General features: G+C 40.5%; 1 protein-coding gene across 5 annotated transcripts in view; it reads right to left on the bottom strand.

Moving 5' to 3' along the window:
* ANO4 (anoctamin 4) overlaps nt 1-23,933 on the bottom strand; it is a 426,134-nt gene that overhangs the window by 39,173 nt on the left and 363,028 nt on the right. For all 5 annotated transcript variants that reach the window (XM_058741647.1, XM_058741645.1, XM_058741644.1 and 2 more), the window contains 8 exons: nt 20,901-20,983; nt 17,952-18,092; nt 14,999-15,163; nt 7,908-7,944; nt 5,330-5,441; nt 4,284-4,341; nt 4,048-4,145; nt 1,632-1,774 (listed from right to left, as the gene is read on the bottom strand). In XM_058741647.1, coding sequence (XP_058597630.1) covers nt 1,632-1,774; nt 4,048-4,145; nt 4,284-4,341; nt 5,330-5,441; nt 7,908-7,944; nt 14,999-15,163; nt 17,952-18,092; nt 20,901-20,983 — 837 coding nt within the window. The remainder of the gene's footprint in view (nt 1-1,631; nt 1,775-4,047; nt 4,146-4,283; nt 4,342-5,329; nt 5,442-7,907; nt 7,945-14,998; nt 15,164-17,951; nt 18,093-20,900; nt 20,984-23,933) is intronic.

The raw sequence follows: 23,933 nt of genomic DNA on the forward strand, positions 1-23,933 counted from the left end.
CAGTGGGCTCAATTTGGCCTGAGGGCTAGTAGTCTGTCAAACTCTTACTTACACAGATGGGAAAATTTGTAAAAATTTATGGATCTGTACACTTACTTGTATAGTTTTTGCATTATCTGTTATACTTTAATGAACACATTTAAAAATATATAAAACAAAGCAGGGAAGTCATTAAGAAAATAAAATGATGAGAATAGAAGGAAGCAGTTAGGGTTCTCTGGTCTGCTTGCGATGCTTCCAAGATTTGTTTCTTGTTACAGATACCGCAGTACTTGGAACTGTACTAATTCCAGCCACATAAAAGCTTCTTTTCAAGCACTCAATATACCAACATTATTGTTCATTTCCTTCTTTATGGGAGAAGAGTCCATTAAGAGACCTCAGAGGGGTTAGTTCTCTTAATGAATTCCCTTTATTAAGTTTTATTATTAATGCCCACATTGATTTCTTCTCTGAGTTATATCACTCTGCCCTTCTATAATTGAAACTCCAAAAACATCAGTAGATGCTTAAGACATAAGCAATCTAAAAAACGTTAAGCATCAATTCTGCTATTCCTTTAATTTTCAGATTTTTCCCAGAAAGAACTCCTTTCAGAAGTAATGCTTCTTGTCCATCCGTACCCTCACTTTTACCCCCATGTTACAGAGCATAAACATAATTGAAAAAAACAAACAAACCTATACACACTCAATATATCTGCTAAGAGATTTTGTTAGCTTTTCTCCCCTGGGAGATAAGAACAGGAAAATAATAACAATGATACAGATAACATGTACCAAGTGTATACTATGAGCCAGTCATTGTTCTAAGCCCTTTCCATTCATTAACTCATTTAATCCAAACAAAGACCTTATGAAGTGGTTACACTCATTATTATCCCCACTTTAGAGGTGAGCAAATTGAGACAGAGATTGTTATTACCCAAGATTTCATAGTTAATAAGTGATAGGGCTGGGATTTAAACCCAGGCAATCTGTTTCCATAGCCCATGCTCTTAAATAACATGCTAAGATAAATAACTTGGGTTTGAATAATAGAGAAATCTAATTCCTTAAATGTAAGTTGCATAGTTTAAGCATTCCTGGCTTCCTGCCATCATCTCCAAGAGAAATGGCTGCTCCCCCTAAGCCTCCCCTGATGCATCCTGCAGCATCTATTATACTTTACTGCACTTATTTTTTATATCTCTGACTTTCCCCCCACATAAGTTCTTTGAGAGCTGGGACTATGCCTTATTCCTTCTTGTAGTTCTAGTGCCAAGCATACGGTCTGTCTGGACATAACATGGCTCAATACATGTCTGCTAAATGAGAGAATCAATCATGCCATGAATGATAACTCCTTTTTCTTTGGCCCACCAAATTTTCCAACCCATTCTTGTTTTCTGGTGATTGATTATAAGGGACAGGACGCAATATCATGAGGAGTTTGAAGCGACCAGGCTTTTGGCACCATCTCTATGGACTGAACTTCTTAAAGCAAGAAACTCTCTCCTCTGAAGCACTTAACTTAAGAATCCCCACATGCTTCTGGCCTCAGTGATAATGGGTGCATGTCTAGCTGAATTATAGCTTGAGATCTAGAATTTGAATTTAGAGTTAATAGGATAAAATAGGATATTTCCATACTCATTTCTAAATATTCATCGAAGAGTCCATAGGCGTTCATGGGCTGAAGGTTGTAGTCCTTCTCCCACTGTGGGAAACTTATTTTTCTTTCAGGTCCACGTTCTTGTCGTACTTTCCTTCTGGTCCACCAATTCTGAATTAACCTGCACGACAAGATAAGTTCCTTTAAAAAAATATATGGCTGTTCGTAAGACATAAGTAATAAGACAGAATTCAAATATGGAACCATCATTTAAAACTTTTTAGGATAGGCTGCCAAGGACATAAAACCTTGGATTAGGAAGAAAATAACAATGGAGGCTATACTTCATGCATTTGTACTTGCAAGTGAACAGAATGTCTGATGAACTTATTTTAAATATTCATGAAATTGTTTCATGTTTAGTGTTGCCTTGGAGGGCTGGATAGAGGACAGAGAGCATCTATAAACTGATCCTCTGGCACGAAGGCAATACCCTGACCTTGGAGTAGAGGAAGGTGTGGCTTAGCTGACTTAACTCAGGACCCATGAGCAATCTTAACCATGTGGGTGCTGATCTGCATATTCTGAGGAGGTCCTGGAAGATCTGCAAACCCACTAAATGCTTCCTCTTTTTGGCACACTGAAGTCTGCATACAGTTCCACAGTTGGACTTGCCTGCTTTTAGCTTGATCTTGAGACAGGGGCTCTGATTCCCAGTAAAATGCATCCTATACTGGTGAGGTTAGCACATTAATCCTTAGTAATGTTCAGGAGTGCATCTTATGATATGGAACAGGGTTAAGGAAATGGGTGGGGGGTCAGGTCTGTGTGCCGTAGGGGACAAGGAAAAATTGAAGGGTATCCAAGAGTAGAAATGCCCCCCAAAACCCCCCAAAAACAAAACCAACCAACCCAACGAACAAATAAAAACCCAACCAGAAACAAAATGTGAAATAAAGGAAAAAATGAGAGGGGGTATCGAAGACAAATGACCTATTTCACAATTTTGCTCTATGTCCATAATACTAGAAGATAAAATATAGTTCCCTTGGGGGCACCTAGGTGGCTCGGTCGGTTAAATAACTGACTTCAGCTCAGGTCATGATCTCACAGTATGTGGGTTTGAGCCCTGCATCAGGCTCTGTGCTGACAGCTCAGAGCCTAGAGCCTGCTTCAGATTCTGTGTCTCCCTCTCTCTCTGCCCCTCCCCTGCTTGTTCTCTCTGTCTCTCAAAAACAAATAAACGTTAAAAAAAATTTTAAAAAATATAGTTCCCTTGATGTTTCTGACATTTTGATAAATTATGGTTTATACTTTAAAGAAGCAAACAATGCTGTTAATTTTTAAACTTTATGCATTTAAAAAAGTTTTATAGAAAACATCAAGCACTTGGAATACGTTTTTTAAAAAGAATTCTAAGAATCGAAAACTACTGGCATTGGCTCCGACAAAGAGCTAAGAGGGGACTTTTTCAAAGCGATCCAAGTTCTAGCTAATTGTTCTGGTTGAATGGTCCTCCCTGAAACCTGGAGTTCTCTATGGAGACACCAAGCTGCCATGAAAACCAGTAGGTGTGGAAGGAATTAAAGCAGAAAGAGAGGGGCTCCTGGGTGGCTAAGTCAGTTAACTGTACGACTCTTCATTTTGGATCAGGTCACGATCTCACAGATTGTGAGTTTGAGCCCCATGTCGGACTCTGCTGACAATAGCTCTGAGACTGCTTCAGATTCTCTGTCCCCTCTCTCTGCCCCTCCCCTGCTTGCACTTTCTTTCTCTCTCAAAAATAAACATAAAAAAAAAAGCAGAAAGAGAAGTTGCTGATTCATGTTCCTTTAAAACTTAACTGACCAGAGCTGAGCAAACACAGCAGAATTCAGTTATCCTTATAAAAGTGATGCATGTTTTTTGCCTATTGTCATCAACATAAAATCTTATCACCAGGTGAACATATTTTTGCTGGTTAGGATATGTTGACTTAGAAATACTCCAGTTTCTTTTCTGCATCTCTAAACTTTTTTTTCCTATAAGTTCCTTTTCTGTAGAGTTTGAATTTAAGATAGTTAAAAAAAATTAATTCCTGATTTATCATGGGCATGGGAGAGCAGAGCTCTAGTTAATGTGTCTTAACTAGTGAGAGCCTTGCAGTGCTATGGTATGAGGGTCAGAGGCATCATTTAAAGAAACTTCCAAGCAAGTGTTCAATATTTAGGGCCCCACAGAGACTTTTTAAAAGAATATTCACTATCATTCATACTTCTTATGCTAAATCTTCCTAAAGAGCTAATGTTTATTACTTTTATGACTGTCTTTGAATAACTGAGCATGAACGCTTAGCTCCAGGTACACGCCCTGGTGTTAACTGCTGAGTCTGCATTGCTTATCTTACTTGCCACGCCTAGAAAAGCCAATAATGAGCAATGCTGCATCTCTACTACACATGTCTAAGGTACTTACGGGTAGCCAAGTTCCATGAAATTATTCCAGGTCTGCTTTAGCACCATTATAATACCCATTTGCATACAGAGATCAATAAGGCATCCACTAGGGTGGCACTGCGAGGTAAGCAAACACAGAAATTCCAGAATCAATGGAGAGGAAGAAAGAGTGTCTGGTTTCTAATCTGCACAAAGTGGCCCTAGGCTGTTTAATAGAAGTCTGTAGCAAACAAGGAGATAGGGAAGAATACAGACCTCTTCTAGTCTCCATCTGTTTATCAGCCTCAAGTAGGCACCTGGGTGTCCTGTAAATCTTTAACACACAGAAAAACAGACCATTAGCATCCTGTAGGTCTAAGCTTTCGGTGACTATTATGTTCAGGGTAGCCTATCCTCCAGTGAAAATTATGGGTACAATCAGGTCTGAGAGAATTAGGAAACTCTCAAGAGCTGTCAAAACCGCAGCTTCTGGAATTCTCCGGGGGATATATCCCTTCTGGACTGCCTGGCTGCTAACCACAGAGGCCAGCTCTTGTTGCTTGCTGTGACTTTGAACGTTTTCTGCTAAGTATCAAGTGCTCTGGCCTGTGTAACAGCATGTTGGATTGAAACACATTCTGATCTTTTTGAATGAAAGTTTAATTTAAAAAAATAACCAGCTTCACTATTTGCATTTCACAATTCACTAGAATTGCATGCTGAAATAGCTCGAAACCGAGGAGAGGCTGCTGCATCCATCCCAGCAAAACCCAATGCTCCACCCTCCTCTGGTTCTCATCTCCTGGGAAACACTTCCTGGAGCAATGGAATCCATAGGACAGGACTTCTCCATACAGGAGCCTTTCCAAATCCTCATAACTGCTGGATTCGGAAGTTGCCTACTCTCCTCTGGAGTCCTATGTCAGCCCCTTTCCTGTCTGGATGCCTTTCCCTTTTCTGTGAAGGCCGGCATCCAGGATACACTGCAGATCACTGTCCCCATTATACCACCTGCTTGCATTGGTGTGAGACCCAGGGTCCTGATTCAGGTGTGGATGGAGCCCACAAGTTTTAAATTCATCCTTCACTTGTGCAAATGCTTCTCCTCTGTGTACCTTACACTGAGAAAAGGTGCACAGGTAACACTTGAGTGGAGCGACCATTCCCCACGAGGAGAATAGGAAGGGAAAGGAGGAGGCTGATCTTCTCTTTTTAGCCTTTGTAAAAATCACTCTAAAGGAGGTGCCTCTCTGTCACCCTGGTCAGCGACCTCTGAACGCTCTGTCCTGGCCTCCAAAAGCGTGAAGAGATCAGGTTCTTACCTTCCAAGGAAGAATGCGATGTAAAACGTGGAGCTGTTCAGATTGACAAACTGAAAAAGAAACATTTTCAGGGTGAAGCTGTTCTCCCACTCAGATTCTGTGCGAGGCTGTTCTGTGGACAAAAGGGGAGTAGAATTTCAGAGGCTGCATTTGACCCCTTCTCAACTCCCTCTGCCCTGCTCCCTATACACACAGGAGCAGAGGTGTTCTAAGGAAGCTGCAGGAGACCACAGTGCCTGTAGGTGGTATGTGATGGAATGGACCACCCAGGGGATCGAGCCTTAAGCTTGCAGACCAGTCCCATCCAGGTTGTGGTGGAAAGCAGCTACTGACACATCTGAAGCGATGGAATATCCAGTTTGTTCTGCTGTGACAGGATGCCCAGAGAGCCTGGAGTAGAGGCAGCCAGGCTTAAGGGGCCTCATTCCCAGGCCTGGCACCCTGCAGGAGTCTTTCCGTTGCTCTTAGTTTCCCCCTGTGAGGTAGGGTCTGTGTGGGGTCAGTTTCTCTTCCAGCTCCTAATAACTCCTTGTTCTCAATATATATTCTGGTGAAATGTCAGGTGCTGTTGGGCAAGAGGGAGTCAGACCCCCCCTCCCAGAATGCTGAGTATCTGACTTCTTTGCCTGTCACCCTCATCCATCATTTTTCATTCCCGTGGACAAATAAAAAGGAGACGACCTCATTTTTAGAGCTTTTACTGTATGTCACCATCTGCATCTTATAATATCCTGACCTCAGTCATGTGCCAGTTCTCATCTCTTTATATTTTGACTTCCATAAAGCAAATGCTCTTTGGACACTGAGATGAATCAAAGTATAAATCCAACTTCCAACTGGACATCTCATGTCAAATGCACCTATCCTTCCCTCAGAGCTTCAACCTCATCCCAAACAGTGTCAAGGAAAATGTATTTAATACAATAGTACTTTTTCTGTTTCCACATTCCCTGAGCTTCTATTGCTCTTTACCATCTCACCCCATCAGTTCCTTTTCCACTAATTATAATTCAAAATGCTTGCTGGAGCATATCTGAGAAGGGAGGGGAGAATATAATTTAACAAGGTTGTACTGCTGATGAGGGAAGAAAATACAGGATTGATGCGGGGGTGGGGGAGAGGGGAAAGTGAGTGATGGGCATTGAGGAGGGCGCTTGTTGGGATGAGCGCTGGGTGTTGTATGTAAGTGATGAACCATGCGAATCTACCGCAAAAACCAAGAGCACACTTTACACACTGTATGTTAGTCAATTTGACAATAAATCACATTAAAAAGATAAGGGTGCCTGGGTGGCTCAGTTGGTTAAGCGACTGACTTTGGCTCAGGTAGTGATCTCACAGCTCATGAGTTCAAGCCCTGCATCAGGCTCAGTGCTGACATCTCAGAGCTTGGAGCCTGCTTTGAATTCTGTGTCTCCCTCTCTCTCTGCCCCTCCCCCATTCATGCTGTCTCTCTCTCAAAAATAAATAAACATTAAAAAATTTTTTTAAAAAGATAATAAAAGGGTTTTGGCTTTGTTTCACTTCTGCTACTGAACCACTGGTAACCTAGGAAGGTGTCCCACGTTGTTTGCCAGCTGGATGGGTTCCCAGGTATCTCGACCACAGATGGACCAGGACTGTATCACCTCGGCATCTTTGCCAGCCTGGATCAAGGTGCCATTGGACACAATCTGCCAATGCAGTTACCTCTTCTGTGGATATGAACCTCTTTCTATCTTTTTGGGGAAGGAGAAGTAAGGATGGAGGTTTCAACGACATTAAAGGAGATATACCACGTGCCTACCCCTGTACCTGGTACATAGAAAAGCTCGATACATGGCATCTTGTATTATGATTATTATAAATGAAAGCACTTTTGTGATTTTTCCCCCCTCTGGACAAGCTATATATGGGAATGTGCTAAAATAGGTTACTTGTGGGAGCATGTAATTTTCTGAAATTGTATACAGTAAAATGACTGATGTTTCATTAACAAAATTGGGACAATTTTTATACCTTGAAAACATGGAAAATGCACAGTATATAGTAGGCTTCCAGATTGTTCTAATGCTTTATGGAGTCAGAGACATGTTCTTAAAGGTGACTTGTCCAGGTGAGTGTTATTTCTACAAACATCAGTAGTGGTTAGGCCACCTACATTCCTGGTAGAAGGCTCCCAGTCTCCAAAACAGCTAACCTTGCTGTGGTTTTATATATACTATGCAAAACTTGATACATTTTTATTTAAATGAAAATTGTACGCAATAGCAAGTGAACAATTTTCTAAATGATTCTGGGCACTTTATTCACATGTACTTTTGTGACGCTATATTTTTTGTGCATTAAGAGAAAACCTGTCTAAAATTACATTACCTCATGATAGATAATATTTATGACAAGCTTTAAAGCTTTAGACAGAAAAGATCCCTCAATTGCTAGACATACTTAAAATGTTCCATTGAAAGCAAAGAACTTATTGTATGCAATTTGAAATAAAAAGAATATTTCTTTTCAGCAGTATTTCATAAACGAATCTTTGAAAGGATGCTTTCCAGACCACAGTACTGTACCATGAAATAAGAAGGGTCTCACTTACCTAAATTCGTCAGAAGAAGTGCAACTTTTTCATAGAGCTGTAAAACAAATTTCATACATTTAACAAAAAGACCCTAGATGCTACAAAATATGTAATTATAAGGGAAATAGGTAATCAAGTCATGAGTGAAAATAATTTCATTAACCGCCCATTACTTGAACAATGAAAACACTGTAAACAAACATTGTGCCCTTTCTGGGCAAGAAGAAATGCACAAGGTCCCATTTTACTATTTTTAAAATTTCACTTCTTATGTTGGAGTGAATAATTCTGTGGCAACAAGACTAGCTGCCACTGATGACCAGCTTGCTATGTGATGGCGGGCAAATCACAACATTCTTGGACCTTAGGATCTCTAAGACTGATTCTGATGGTAAGATTCTATAATCTCAGGGCACCTGGGTGGCTCAGTTGGTTAAGCATCTGACTCTTGGTGTTGGCTCAGGTCATGATCTCAAGGCTTGTGAGTTTGAGTCCCCCATCGGTTTCTGTGCTGATAGCATGGAGTCTGTTTGGGATTCTCTCTCTCTCCCTGTCTCTCTGCCCTTCCTCTGCGTGTGCTCTCTCTTTCTCTCTCAAAATAAATAGATAAACTTAAAAAATATAAAAAATTCTGTAATCTCACTGTTTATGGACTGCTGTATTTTCTAGATCAGAGCATTAATAAATACTAAAGTGATGAAACCTTACTGGGAACTCCTAAGCTTATACTCTGCTTTTCCATTAGTGGATTGGATGCATCCTTCACTTACCCAGCTGTTTGGTAAATAGAGGGTCCTAAGAGGGAAGGGATAGTGTGTGTGTGTGTGTGTGTGTGTGTGGTGTGTGTGGTGTGTGTGGTGTGTATGTGTGTGTGTGTGTGTGTGTGTGTGTGTGTGTACATGATTTATAAAAGTGCAGGGTACAGTTCAGGGCAAACCCAGGTTTGCATCCCCAGAGAGGGTATAAATTGAGAAAAAGAAAAAGTGCCTTCTCTAAGATGAAAGATGATAAAATGGAAATTTCGGAAAACTAGTGAAATATATTTGAACAACATGAAAATTAAGATCCTATTTAGACTGAAATGGTGAAAATGCACTGGTTAAAATTCCCCTGGCTGGAATTATAACTTTACCAGCTAGCAAGCTGTAGGGCTTGGGCATATTACCTTATCTCTTCTTCAAACCATTGTTTTCATTTTATGTGGTTGAGAATGGGTATTGGACTCATTGATCTTAAGGTCCTTCAAGCTTCTCAATTCCCTTATTCGGGATTTTGACTAACTACAGAAATAGATAAAATACTGACTGTATGATTCTAAACTTTCAGCAATGACTATGCTTTGCTATAGTAAGATAATTAATATGGCCATAGTATCAAATTTGTGTATAGAAACTTCAGACTCTTGGAATCCAGTGTTAAAAGAGATTGGTACAGTTTTTCATAAGAAATCCTGTGGTGTAGTCATACATTTTAATTTTATCTTAAAAATACTGGTTAACCACAGATTAGTACAGGTGTTTTTTAATAAAATACATTTTACTGTTAACACATTTTATCATTAAAGTTAATTATGTAATTTTCAAGGAAAATTAGATTTGACTGGTGAGACAACCTTTCTCAAAATACAATTTGAAAAAAAAAGTTTATTTGTTGATTTTGAAAGAGAGAGGAAGAGAGGGCAAGAGCGAGCAGGGGAGGGGCAGAGAGACAGAGAGAGAGACAGAGAGAGAGAATATCCCAAGCAGGTTCCACACTGTCAGCGCAGAGGCTGATGCAGGGCTTGATCTCATAAACTGCAAGATCATGACCTTAGCCAAAATGAAGAGTTGGATGATTAACTGACTGAGCCACCCAGGCACCCCTCAAAATACAATTTTTGATTATCTAGTTTATCATTTGTATCTTTAATGTTTGTTCAAGTGCTGCACTTTGCACTCCTGTCTCAAAGGTCTTGATAGCTGGTGACATGCCAACATTATTTTGGTTTGGACACTGAAAAAAAAAAAGGAACTTAGAGAAAGAACAATGCAGGAGTCAAAATATGGTTAATATTAACCTTGTGAAAAATAAGGCAAAGTGTATGGGGACACAGTAGGGATCCATGGTATCTATGAACATTTATAAAACATTTATAAAATGTTCACAGATGCAAGGGGATGGACACTGAGGTTTTGAACAGGATGCAGCTGGAAAGGGCACATAAGCAGAGGGTGTGGTGACTAGCAAGAGACCTTCAGATGAGTGGTTTCTGGAAAAGGTCTGGCTTCTCATTAGGCAGTTGAGATAGAAATAATGGATGATTTGTTCTGATAAAAGCAGTAGAAAATCTCTTCTCAAACTGGATGCCACAAATTGGGAAAGTTAAAATCTGTAACTGACAGAAAGCTTTCTGACCTTAAGTATATTTCCAAAAGAAACTGTGAGTGCTTCTAATTTGATCTTGTCCACCTGATCAATGTAGGTGGGCATGTTCTGATGCAAGCCATGTTTTATGGTTTACTTCATTTTGGAACAAGACATTGTGGTTTTCACTGTTTAGAGTATAATGAAACATCTGATTCATATTGGTATGCCTGAGTAAAAAGGATGGCAATAACTTTTAGTCTCCTCCTGGGATATATTCTAATTGACATCTTTTGTTTGCAACCATATTAAGATGTTCTTTGGTCACAATAGAAACAGAATGAGAGTGAAACAGTATGACAAGGAGCAAGAAAACCTATCCTACTCACTCTATCTTTCAAGTATTTATTTTTCAAGAAGAAATAAAATGAAAACTAATAACTGCCACTTACACAGTAAGAAGTAAATACATATCATAAAATCTAGAAAATAGACATCCCTTATACATCTGCTTCTTCAGTTAGGGTTGGAGAACTCTAGCATAAAGTCAGAAACAGGATATGCGATCTATAACAATATTATTTAAAAATTAGAGGCTGTAATGAACATAAGATAAAAGCCAATCTAGCTCTCAAGATTTTTATATTCAATTAATGTAAAGTAGTAATGATTCATGACTAAATGATTTCTTTTTTGCAAGACAAGTATGGCCAAAATTTTAAGTAGTCGAAAATAACTTACGTAGCCATAAAAATGCATATGAAAATGTGCATGAAACTATCTTAAGTTGAATAATTTCAGAAGCCAGTAGATAGTTGAATTCTGAACTGGTCAAAGCTACGTTATAGTTATTAGTCTGTCATCTGTCCTTTAAATGATATTTGCTTCTTAAGGACTTACTTTTTAATTTATTTTTTGATATTCTGGTGAAAATCTTTCCAAACTATATTACACACTTGGTTGCCTTCATAATGGAATGTGCAAGGCTTCAGGGAATAAGATAGGACTGTAAATGTGTGTGCTCAGATGGGGACGTCATCAGAGATGGCTGAGGAGAGTAAGGCAATTGCTTCCTACACAAAAGGGTCTTGGATGCTGCTGCTTTGAGAGTTTTTACATATATATTTTTAAAATTTTCCTTCCTTCCCCTTGCTATGGGTTGTCATTTCCTGCTCTTGTCAGAATTCTTGCCTTAGTAAACTTCTGTTTTTCCAGTTTGATCTTGGTGAGAAATCAGAACATCAAAGGTGTTCACATGTACCTAAAATAAATGAAAATATACCTTAAAGGCATTATAAAAATACATATTATCTTTAGTGTGTAGACTCTACATCATCCATTTCAGTGACTCTGACGTGCTTGTTAGATAAAACATATAAATGCCTAGTAGTCTAGCTCCCAGCACATAGTAGGTGCTTTGCAATGTCCACAACTATATAGTTTTCCTACCCCCTATGCTCCCTCTTTCATTTTCTGTTTACTTCCTCTTTTCTTGGTGTGTCTCATGAAGTAGAGATTGCAGGGTAACCGATTTCTAGTTAAACAAAGTGTTACACTGACAACATTGGTATCTGCTCAAAATGTATGAGCAACCATGTATTTATAGACTCATTACATGTATACAGGAATTTATTAAGATGTACAAATTAAATTTTCATAAGACATTAGAGAAAAGAGAGCTGTAAGTCATTGCAAACTACCGAGACATAGAATCTTTCACTGCCCTGGCTGTTTGTTTAATTTCACTATGAATCACTCCCCTTCACAATGTGTATGTTCCACAATTAACTTGGAGACCAGCTAAGTCCTAGAGGAGGGAGTGCCAGGGGGTACCACATATCCATTCTCAATATCCAAGTTCCTGTTATTAATAACAATAATAATAGTAATATTAGTAGCAGTAATAATACTAAATCACCTACATTTTATTAGCTCAGTGATTACTAATTCACTTAAGAATCATAAGACAAAGGGCTAGTATCCAAAATCTATAAAGAGCTCATCAAACTCCACACCCGAAAAACAAATAACCCAGTGAAGAAATGGGCAGAAAACATGAATAGACACTTCTCTAAAGAAGACATCCGGATGGCCAACAGGCACATGAAAAGATGTTCAACGTCGCTCCTCATCAGGGAAATACAAATCAAAACCACACTCAGATACCACCTCACGCCAGTCAGAGTGGCCAAAATGAAGAAATCAGGAGACTATAGATGCTGGAGAGGATGTGGAGAGACGGGAACCCTCTTGCACTGTTGGTGGGAATGCAAATTGGTGCAGCCGCTCTGGAAAGCAGTGTGGAGGTTCCTCAGAAAATTAAAAATAGACCTACCCTATGACCCAGCAATAGCACTGCTAGGAATTTATCCAAGGGATACAGGAGTACTGATGCATAGGGGCACTTGTACCCCAATGTTTATAGCAGCACTCTCAACAATAGCCAAATTATGGAAAGAGCCTAAATGTCCATCAACTGATGAATGGATAAAGAAATTGTGGTTTATATACACAATGGAATACTACATGGCAATGAGAAAAAATGAAATATGGCCTTTTGTAGCAACATGGATGGAACTGGAGAGTGTGATGCTAAGTGAAATAAGCCATACAGAGAAAGACAGATACCATATGGTTTCACTCTTATGTGGATCCTGAGAAACGTAACAGAAACCCATGGGGGAGGGGAAGGGAAAAAAAAAAAAAAAAAAAAGAGGTTAGAGTGGGAGAGAGCCAAAGCATAAGAGACTGTTAAAAACTGAGAACAAACTGAGGGTTGATGGGGGGTGGGAGGGAGGGCAGGGTGGGTGATGGGTATTGAGGAGGGCACCTTTTGGGATGAGCACTGGGTGTTGTATGGAAACCAATTTGACAGTAAATTTCATATATTAAAAAAATAAATAAATAAATAAAAAATAAATAAATAAAAAAAAAATAAAAATCCTAAAAAAAAAAAAAAAAAAAAAAAAAAAAAAAAAGAATCATAAGTGAAGTTTTTCAATATTGGGTGGGTTAAATTCTCTTAGGGATCACTCTGAGTATATTGGTTATAGAATTTAGAATTGTTTAAAGAACTAGAAACTACAATCCAAGCAGATTAAACAATATTGGCAACAGTATTAAATTGCTTGGCCTTTGGAAAACCCTTTTTTAATGATGAGAGCATTTCAGCATTATGGCCCAGATTTAAGATGCAATATAATTAAGGGGGAGGGCACCATAATTAATTGAACAGCTACTCCATGCCTAACACTGTGCTTGGCACTCCAAATACATTATCTTATTCACCCCCTGCCACAAATCTCTAATGTCAGGATTTTTATGTATAGGTTGACTTCAAATCTAACAATGTCAGCAAATAATATTATTCATTCTGCAAATAACAACAAGAATTTACTGAGAACCTACTATGTGCCAGGCCCTGATCCAGGCACTGGAAAATAAAAACAGTAAAAAAAAAATAGACAAAAGTGTCTGCCCCCATAGGCCTACATTCTAATAGAGAAGACAGATAATAAAATAAGTTTTAAAAAGCATATTATGTGGTGATAAGCACCACAGAGAAAAACAGAGCAGGTAAGGAGATAGGAAATTGTCAGAAGCAGGAGTGGTTATAATTCTAAAACTGAGTGACCATGGAAGCCTTATATTAGAAGAGTGACATTGGAACAAATACCTGAAGCAGGTGAGGGAGTAAGTCATGCAGACCCCATAGGGAAGAATATTCCAGGCAGAGATAAGAGCAAATAAAAAGCCTAGGGTGAGAGCTTGCCTGTCACATCCAGGGAACAAATGGAACAGGAGAAGCAGGGTGAGTAGGGAGAAGACAAGGTCAGAGATGTCACTGGGGCCAGAAGAAGAGTCCTGGAGGCCACATGAAGATGTGAACTTTTATTCTGAGCAAGAGGAAAGCCATCAGACATGGTGAACAGAGCAGTGACAGGAGCTGGCTTACAGGTAAGAAGCTCACTCCAGCTGCTGTGATGAGTCTAACTGAAGGAGCAGACCTAGCAGCCGGGAAGACCAGTTAGGAAGGCACTGCAATAGCCCAAGAGGGAGATATTGGGGTCTTGGACCAAGGTGGGACTTGGAAATGTGTGAAAAGCGATCAAATTCTGGAAGCAGTGAGAGAAACAGAGGAATCAAGGGTAATGCTGAAGGTTTTCAGCCTGAGCAGCTACATGGGGGAGATTGTGGAGGGGCTGATTCTGGAGGGAGGATAGGGGGTTTGGGGAGGATAGTGGAGCAGACAGTTGGATGTATAAATTTGGGGTTTAAGGGAGACATCTGGGATGAAATACAGAACTGAAAAAAGCATGAAATTAACACAAGTTACATGTGCCATCCCCTTGCAGGGCTATTCCAAGGAATGCTTTGGAAACTGACCACTTTTCTATCATTCGGAATCAAAAGGAAATGGGAACCAACACTTCTGAGCTATGTTACAGATTCTAAGCTGGGCCTTTAAAGTATCTTCTTTCTTTAAGTTTCCCCAAGGCGTATATACACAGTGTTATCTTATTGGGTAAAGAAGGGAACTAAGATTCAGAGAGAGCAAGTGCCTTGGTAATCTTACACTAAAAAATCCTGGAGCCTAGATTTGACTCAATCCTTCTCAATCCTCCGCATGCCAGGCAGTTTGCTGCCCAGCCATCAGCACCATGTGACAGGCTAGCCCCTCTGAAGCTGGGTCCCTTTTAACAGCAGCAGAAAACTGCAGGCCACATATTTTAACCATTGGGCTAGTTACCGTGCAGCTCACTTACCACATTCAGCAGCATAATGATGCAGAAGTTGATGCACACGGCAGTCCCTGTTGTTGCAACCTGAGAGTTATTCCTGATTAACGCCCACTTAAAGGCAGCGAAAGTGCTGACCGTCACCACCCGGTAAATGACGATCCCGAACACGGCCGCGATCACCACGCAGATCTGGCAAGAAGACAGAGACCCCGTGAGCACCTCGGTAGAATGTCTCAGGAAAAGGGTTCCCACCACTGTAAAATCCCACCCCTGGAAAATGAGAAAAGGTTATAAAACAATGGTGATACTGACTCAAGCAACCACAACAAAATGCTTGCTTTTTATTGTGATTATTACTTTCGCTTGCCTGTATTTTCTTTGTTATTCAAATAGAAAAATCATAGTGCTTGAAAGCTGATTAACTGTGTAAGCTATGGAGTAACATTAGCAGAATATCAGATTGAGCATATTTATTATGGAAATCTTATGATGTCACTCTTCTATGTAAATCTATTGGTTTCTTTCACTCTTAGAATAAAAGCAAAGTCTGTATGGTGGCCTGCAAGACTTTCTCCACCTCGTTGAAGGCCATTTTCCTTTCTGTCTAGGGACTCCAGAACCTCTCTCATTGTTTCAAATGGGCTAAGCACCCTTATTCTTCAAGACCATTTCCTTTGCCTAAAATGCTGACCTACCCCCTTCCCCTGCCAAACACACATATGTGCACACACACAAGCAACCTAGTTAACACTTACTCATTATTCACACCTCAGCTCAAGAACCACTTCATAACTAAAGCTTTTCATGCCCTCCAGACTTTTTTGTAATTGTTACATGGTGCCTATACTCTTCTTTTAGTAGCCTATTTATAATTTCTAATAGTTTGTCAGTTTGATTATTGCCAGTTTCCACCACTTAGAAAGTACACTATCTACCCCCCCTTGTCTGTGGGGGATATTTCCAAGACCCCCAGTGAATGCTTGATACTTCAGAAAGTATGGAATCCTGTATATATTATGTTTTTTCCTATACACACATACCTATGAGAAAGTTTAATTCACAAATTAGGCACAGTAAGAGATTAACAGTAACTAATGATAAAATAATAATATACTGTAATAAAGGCTATATAAATGTTTCTCTCCCTCAAAATATCTTATTGTATTGTACTCTTCTTGTGATGATGTGAGATGATAAAATGCCTGTGTGATGAGATGAAGTGAGGTGAATGATGTAGGCATTATAACATACTGTTAGGCTACTATTGACCTTTTGAAGATATGTCAGGAGAAGGATTATCTGCTTCTGGCCTGGGGTTGACTGTAGGTAACTAAAACCCTAGAAAGCAAAACTGCAGATAAAGGGGTGGGGGGGGGGAGCCACTGTAATTTCCATTAGGGCAGGTATAGCATCTGTTTTGCATACCACGGTTTCCATGGCACCTTAACTTAATTACAGGTGCACAGTAAGTGTTCAGCTATTTGTTGCTGAATACACCAACTACGTGATAGGTACATAATCTTTTATTAATCATTTATAAACACTGAAATGAGGAATCTTTCTCTGAAGATTTCATTCTATTTCAGAAAAATATGACATGTCTTCTATCTACTGGGAATCTGAGATTCCAAAAAGTTTTTTGTCTTTCATTAGGTGATTCAATATATTAAAGACCTTAACCTACTTAGTTATTAAAACTTTAAGCTGGGACTCAGGATGGACGTTGCTGAGTTACAGACTGCTTTCTTTATAAAAGCATTCCTCTGTTTTACTAAAACTTATTTTGGCTTCCTATAGGTGACATGCTCTAAAAGCTGGGGCATGAACCTTAGCTGCAACGGGCCAAAATACAACAACAACTGCCCACATCTTAATCCTCGAGCTATGGATGGGAAGATAGGTGAAATCTACATTGACTTTCAGACAAGGGTGGCAATGTGGTGGAATGGAGAGCTTGTTGGACTCAGTCAGAAGTCAGGTCTGAGTCCTTACTCTACATCTATAGATCTTATAAGAAACTTAAAAAACAAGACGGTAAATATGACTTTGCTTATGGAAGGCAAGGCAGGCACAACTGCTTACAGAGCAGTGTCTGTAGGAAGATATGGATCTGAATCTTGGTCTGAGCCAAGAGATTCCTGGGCATGCTGCCTACCCTTTCATCTTCCCAGTTTATTTCCGGCTAAAAGGGGGTCAAGTGTCTAGATTTTCTGTCATCTTGTTCTTCCTGATATAATGATCTATGATACTTACTTACACACTTACTATTTGAAAAGAGGAGAGGAGAATCGTAATAACCCCTTACTGTTCTAAAATGACATTTGGGAAAATATCAGTAAGTTTTGTTCAGTAATTAACAGGGTCGAAGCTGATTACTGAGTGACTTCTTTTTAGGAGAAGTCAACAATGCAGGTTCAAGTTAGTGTTTTTCAAATTGACAGAACCATTAGTGAATCTGGAAATCAATTTTAGGGGGTTATAGCTGGTATTTAAAAAAAAGACCATAGTAAAACAAACGAAAAATCAGTGCTCACTGCACACTGCAAAGGTGAGCATTGTTTCAGTTACTCTAGTTCTATACATCTACTGGCACAGAATATACTGGGTCATGACAGATAATGTATTTCTTACGCAGGAACGACAAGCAAAAAGCCTGACCAACACTGCTGCAGGTCCTATCTCAAATTTACTTCCTTTCGGCATGGAATAGGGAGGCGAGCAGAAAGAACTGGAGCCCTGGGCTATTTACTGGCTGACTCCGAACAAGCCCTTCACCTTCTGGAGTCTCAGTTGCTCCATCCGTGACTTGGGGACAGCAGTACCATCTCCAACCACCTCACGGAGTCACTGTATTACACAGCAAGAATGTGTAAAAATGTTTTGTGGAATTATGCAAAGGCCTGCTATGATTATTGTTGTTACCACGCTATAGGTTTGTACTTTATGAAACAAAGAGTTTTGTAGAAAAATTTCGAACCATAAAAAATATCCCAGATGCAGAAACGATAAGTCGGCTGCATTTATCTGCAAATGCCTGATAGGGTTCTGGCTTTCCCGAAATGGGATTCATCCGCTCTTTCTTGGAGTACTTGGCTTCAAACTGGGGCCGTATTTCTTCCTAGAGAACAGACAGACATATTTTTATGCAATGGAGAGATATGCACACAATAAAAAACTTTTTTATTCTACTGTAAAACTGAATCAACAGCTACCACACTAATCAATCAGTGAGGTGAGCGCAGAGACCCAGGTTTAAATGTTTGGAAATTGGCCACTTGAAGAAAATCTAAAGGATGATGATCTAGACTTATTATCATCCAGGCAGTATAATTTATTTTATTTTTTTAAAGTTTATTTGAGAGAGACAGTGTGCATGTGAGTAGGGGAGGGGCAGAGAGAGAGGAAGAGAGAGAATCCCAAGCAGGCTCCATGGGGGCTCAATCTCATGAACCATGAGATCAGGACCTGAGCCAAGATTAAGAGCTGGAAGCTTAACTGACTGAGCTACCCAGGTTCCCCAAGGCAGTATAATTTAGACTAATAGTTAAGTGCCTCTGTTATCATATTAAGCTGTGCTAGAAGAAACAAACAGAATGAGAAAAGGGACCATTTCTCTTTGTCCCTAGTAGTATGAAATAACTATTAAGCTTTTACTTTTATTACCAGGGAATGAGACAGACACAGGACAAAGAAAATTTCTTAACACCAAAGTGTCCACAATCCATGTTGTGAGTTATAATGGCAATATAATTTTTAGTTTCCTCCTACAATTACAAAAACATTTTTTAGGGGGGGCTCCTGGCTGGCTCAGTTGGTGGATCATGCAACTCTTGAACTCGGTGTTGTAAGTTTGAGCCCCACATTGGGTATAGAGATTACTTAAAAATCTTAAAATTTTTTTTTTCAATTGAGGCAGCCCAAAACATAGTGAATCTATCTTTTAATAAGCTCCTATAAGAGTCATTCACCTTTAATCAGTAGATTTTAAATGTATTAATTGGTATTGAATAGCAGGTAAACATCTTTCAAATCCAGCTAAAATCAAGGCAACTCTAATTCGAAATCAAGCTGAGGCTTTGTTTTATTTAGTTGAGACCCATCTAATGTGAAAAGCTTCTGACTAAAAAGCAATTATGGGATTAGAAACAGGAAATCAGCAAGAGGGTATCCTGAAGTGGTTCCAGTTAATTAAGTACCTGTTCTATTTGAATGTCTTGCAAGAGGAGGGAAAATGAGTGGCAAGTCTGATAAAATGGAGATTGAGTTAATCCAGAAAGAAATGCTCAAGACTCCGATGGAGGGAGAGACAGAAAGTGAAGAAGGAGCTGATTGAAGAGTGGTTATGGATACTGGGCAGAGTTTGGCAGTAGCCTGCCTGTGTAGGAGGAAGGGCAGCCTTGCTCCTGCTGCAGAATAAGCCCAAGGCTGGCCTTCACTCAGGGGCAGGTAATGGGGAAGGACAGGGGGAGATACAATGATAAACAGGTTCTGCCTTCTTTTACTTATTTTAGGCAGTTACACTTGAGGATATAAACAGAACAGACCTAGAATCCTCTGCTTCTTTGGGAAACTCTGAGTTTATAAGGCTGTGTCATCTAAGAGTCACTGTTATCCAGTTAATTATCCTGAGGCTGAGGCCAATCACTGAGCCAGACCTGTGTCTCTGGGTTTTATGGGCTAAATTGTGTCTCTGCTCCCAACCCCTGCAAATTCATTTGTTGAAGCCATAACTTGCAGTACCTCCGATTGTGACTGTATTTGGACAGAGTTCTTACGGAGGTAATTAAGGTCAAGTGAAGAGTGCCCCCCTAATCCAATAGGACTGGTTCTTTATAAAAAAAATTTTGAGACACAGACATGCACAGAGAGGACTATGTGAAGACATAGGGAGTACATGGCCATCTACAAGCCAAGGAGAGGAGCTTGCAACAGATCCCTCCCCCACAGCCCTCAGAAGAAATCAACTCTGCCAATGCTTTGATTTCAGACTTCTAGCTTCCAGAAATGTGAGCACCTAAATTTCTGTTGTTTAAGCCACTCAGTATGTGGTACTTTGTTATGGCAGCCCCAGCAAATGGTTACCCTGGGTTATCCATGAAGTCATGTAGCAAGCTGGGGCTTTTCTGCACAGCAATCTGAGCATGACAGGCTAGAATAAGAGGCATTTAGTCGCTTCTACCAATGAGGCCTCTTGAGGAGTGGTTTCTGCTCAGTGTTCACCAACTTGAGGTCATACTTCTGAGTCTGTGCAGCTCTGGGCACTGTGCAGGGCTCTGGAGAGCTCAGAGAAACATTTCCTTGGAGTTCTCTTATGAGGGTTGCTTCCATGTACCTAGAGTTGTAAAACTAATACTCTCTGCTGAAGTAAAGAAAATGGATACTGTTTAAGAAAACTAAACAAATCTTACTACTAATTATTCTGATGTCTCTACCTACAAGTGATGCTTTGCAATCAAAATGTTTTTTTTCTTTCTTTCTTGTTTTCTTTCTTTCTTTCTTTCTTTCTTTCTTTCTTTCTTTCTTTCTTTCAGTTTATTTATTTATTTTGAAAGTGAGGGGGGAGGGGCAGAGAGAGAGAGAGAGAGAGAGAGAGAGAGAGAGAGAAAGAGAGAAAGAATCCCAAGCAGGATCCATGCTGTCCGCTTGGAGTCCGATGCAGGGCTTGAACTCACAAACTGTGAGATCATGACCTGAGCCAAAACTACGAGTCAGATGGTTAACCAACTGAGGCATCCAGGCACCGTGTCTTTTTTTTCTTTTAAATTCTGCTAGTTTTTATACTACCTGAAGTTTTTTGCAAAGACAAAAAGACAAAGAAATGCTTTGTGAAGAAACCTGACTTCTGTCAGCATAGAGTGATATACTCAGGGGGACTGTGTGTTTGTTGATTGGCTTTTTGAAAAATTCTGAGGTAAATAATACAAACCTCCTCTTCTTCCCAGTCTATCAAATCCCAGTCATAAGCAATTACTGCTCGCCTTCTTTTCCAAAACTCCAGGAAAACTGTTGCTGGAACAAGCGGAGAAAGACAAAGACGTTTTTGAATAAAACAATGCTGTTAACTGTCACTGAATAATGAAGTCATTGCAGAGAATGACAGTTGTTTGTGTAAGCATCCTTGAATATCAGAATTTCTAGCTAACCCCCATTTAACAAGGACCACTTCTGAGAATTACTAAGTTTGTGTCAAACATAATGAAAAATTAGCTATTTCATTTAGAATTATATTAAGCTGATTTCCAAGTTGAGGCAGAACAGACTTATTAGAATGACAAAGCTCCTGGTATACAAGAATACAGAAAACTAGGTTACCAGCATCTCTCTTATTCACAAGAGTATTTATTTTTAAAAGTGAGGAGCAGGTAGGGGCATAAAAGCAAAAATAAAACTTAGCAGTTCACATGGATTTGACTGGCAGTGATTTCTTGTCTGCCAAATCGTCCTCACCACAATAGCTATGTAAAATGTATTTTGCTATTTTACTGAAAGAAGCTCTTTTATCCTTTTTCTCCAAACTATTTCTTGGTTGTCACATTAAAGGAAAAAGTGTGCAAATTCTAAGAACCTTTTTCAACGAGGTGTGGGGTAGCTGGCCTTTCCACCCAGGGAAATCTGGAGGTTATCCTCATTCAGCCAAAGTAACTTTCTACTCAATTCAGTTAAAAATTATCTGCCAAAATCAATTATTGAGCATTATACAATGACAGGAAAGAAAAATAATCAAGGCATAATCTTGCTGCCTTGGAAGTCATAAGCTAAATGATAGGAGACACACAGACACACACACACACACACACACACACACACACTCAAACTTTGAGGATGAAAGCAACTAAGGATATTACAGAGACACCCAGGACACAGAATTGGTAGATCTCTCTCTCTCTCTCGCCTTGCTGTGTACTTAAGAATTACAGAGGCAAGGGCCAAGAGCCAAGCTGGTGAGCAGGATTTTCTAAAGCAGGCCTGTTACGTTAACTATTTTCTCTTCACTTGTTCTGCCTTACCAAATTATCTTGTTTTTGCATGGGGTCCCTGGGACAATTCTTTTATTAGGTCCTCTGGACTCTCAAGCAAATGGCACTGGCTAAAGACCTTATCTCTTTTTTTGTCTCCGGAGTGTCCCCTGGTCTTGAAGAGAAAAAGCAGTCACTCCTTGAATATGTGGTTATTCTTCATTAAAAGTCAGGACTGTATTCTGTGGCCTCAGCGAGGCTTGATGGGGGACCATTCTGAAAAGCCTAAGGCCACAGGATACATATCCAATCTGTCTTCCTGGCTGTTGCTACTCTCACCAAAACCTACCAACGCATCTGTGGTTCTCACCCAGAGGAACTGACTTCTAAGACAAACCAGTGGCTGTCAGAAATATTCCACCACCTTTCTTCCCCCAGTATGTGCTGAACTCTGCATGGAGGAGAGAGAAACTCTAACAAGGAATTCCCTTTTGTGGCTAATAATCCTCTCCTCCCTTCCATTCTAGAACTTGGGAGGATGAGAAGAAGTTAGTTGCTTGCACAATTGCCAATCTTTTGTGTTTTTGTGTGAAAATGAATCTGGGGAAGAATCTGCTTCTGCATCTGAGGAATCTGCATCTGAGGAAGAACTTCTTACCATGAACTACGATATAATTGAATATTAGGTTGTCTCCTTCAAGGAAAAGCTTCAATTTCATAACCTCCCCCCCCCCCCCCTTTTTTTTTTAAATTCCATACCCTTACTATTCCATGATTTAAATCGCTTTGTCTAAATACTCACAGCCCTGGGAGCCCAATGTACTTTGATTGTCTCCAGTTATATGCTGCCTTACATCGGAGTTCACATTTTCCTCTTTGTCTCCTTTGAAGCTGCCTTGTTGTTAATATATCTCTTTTGTCTTATACTACTATAGCACTCAGTACTATATGTTTGATTAAGAAGTATTATTTCTTGGAGGATCGTCGGAAGATGGCGGCATAGGAGGACGCTGGGTTCACCGCGTGTCCTGCTCATCACTTAGATTCCACCTACACCTGCCTAAATAACCCAGAAAACCACCAGAAGACTAGCAGAACAGAGTCTCTGGAGCCAAGCGCAGACGAGAGGCCCACGGAAGAGGGTAGGGAGGGCGAAGAGGCGGTGCGCGCTGCACGGACTGGCGGGAGGGAGCCGGGGCAGAGGGGCTGCACACGGGCCAAGCAGAGCCCCCGAGTCTGGCTTGCAAAAGCGGAGGGGCCAGACGGAGTGTGTTCCGACAGCAAGCGGGACTTAGGATCTGGGAGGTCATAAGTTAACAGCTCTGCTCGGAAAGCGGGAAGGCTGGAGGACAAAGGGAGGGAGAGTTGCTGAGCCCCTGGATGACAGCTCAGTTTGGCAGGGAACAAAGGTGCTCGCCAGCGCCATCTCCCTCGCCCATCCCCCAGCCAAAATCCCAAAGGGAACCAGTTCCTGCCAGGGAACTTGCTGGCACCGCGCAAACACCCAAAGCTGTGCTTCTGCGGATCCATCCCTCCAGCGGGTCTGACTCCCTCCCGCTGCCACAGGGCCCCTCCTGAAGTGGATCACCTAAGGAGAAGCGAGCTAAGCCTGCCCCTCCTGCCGCTTGCCTACCCACCCCAGCTAATACACCAGATCCCCAGCACCACAAGCCTGGCAGTGTGCAAGTAGCCCAGACGGGCCATGCCACCCCACAGTGAATCCTGCCCCAAGGAGAGGGGAAGAGAAGGCACACACCAGTCTGACTGTGGCCCCAGCGGTGGGCTGGGGGCAGACATCAGGGCTGACTGGGACTCCGCCCACCAACTCCAGTTATACACCACAGCACAGGGGAAGTGCCCTGCAGGTCCGCACCACTCCAGGGACTATCCAAAATGACCAAACGGAAGAATCCCCCTCAAAAGAATCTCCAGGAAATAACAACAGCTAATGAACTGATCAAAAAGGATTTAAATAATATAACAGAAAGTGAATTTAGAAAAAT

Source organism: Neofelis nebulosa, chromosome 8 (genome assembly GCF_028018385.1).
Source record: "Neofelis nebulosa isolate mNeoNeb1 chromosome 8, mNeoNeb1.pri, whole genome shotgun sequence".
NCBI classification, from domain to species: domain Eukaryota; kingdom Metazoa; phylum Chordata; class Mammalia; order Carnivora; family Felidae; genus Neofelis; species Neofelis nebulosa.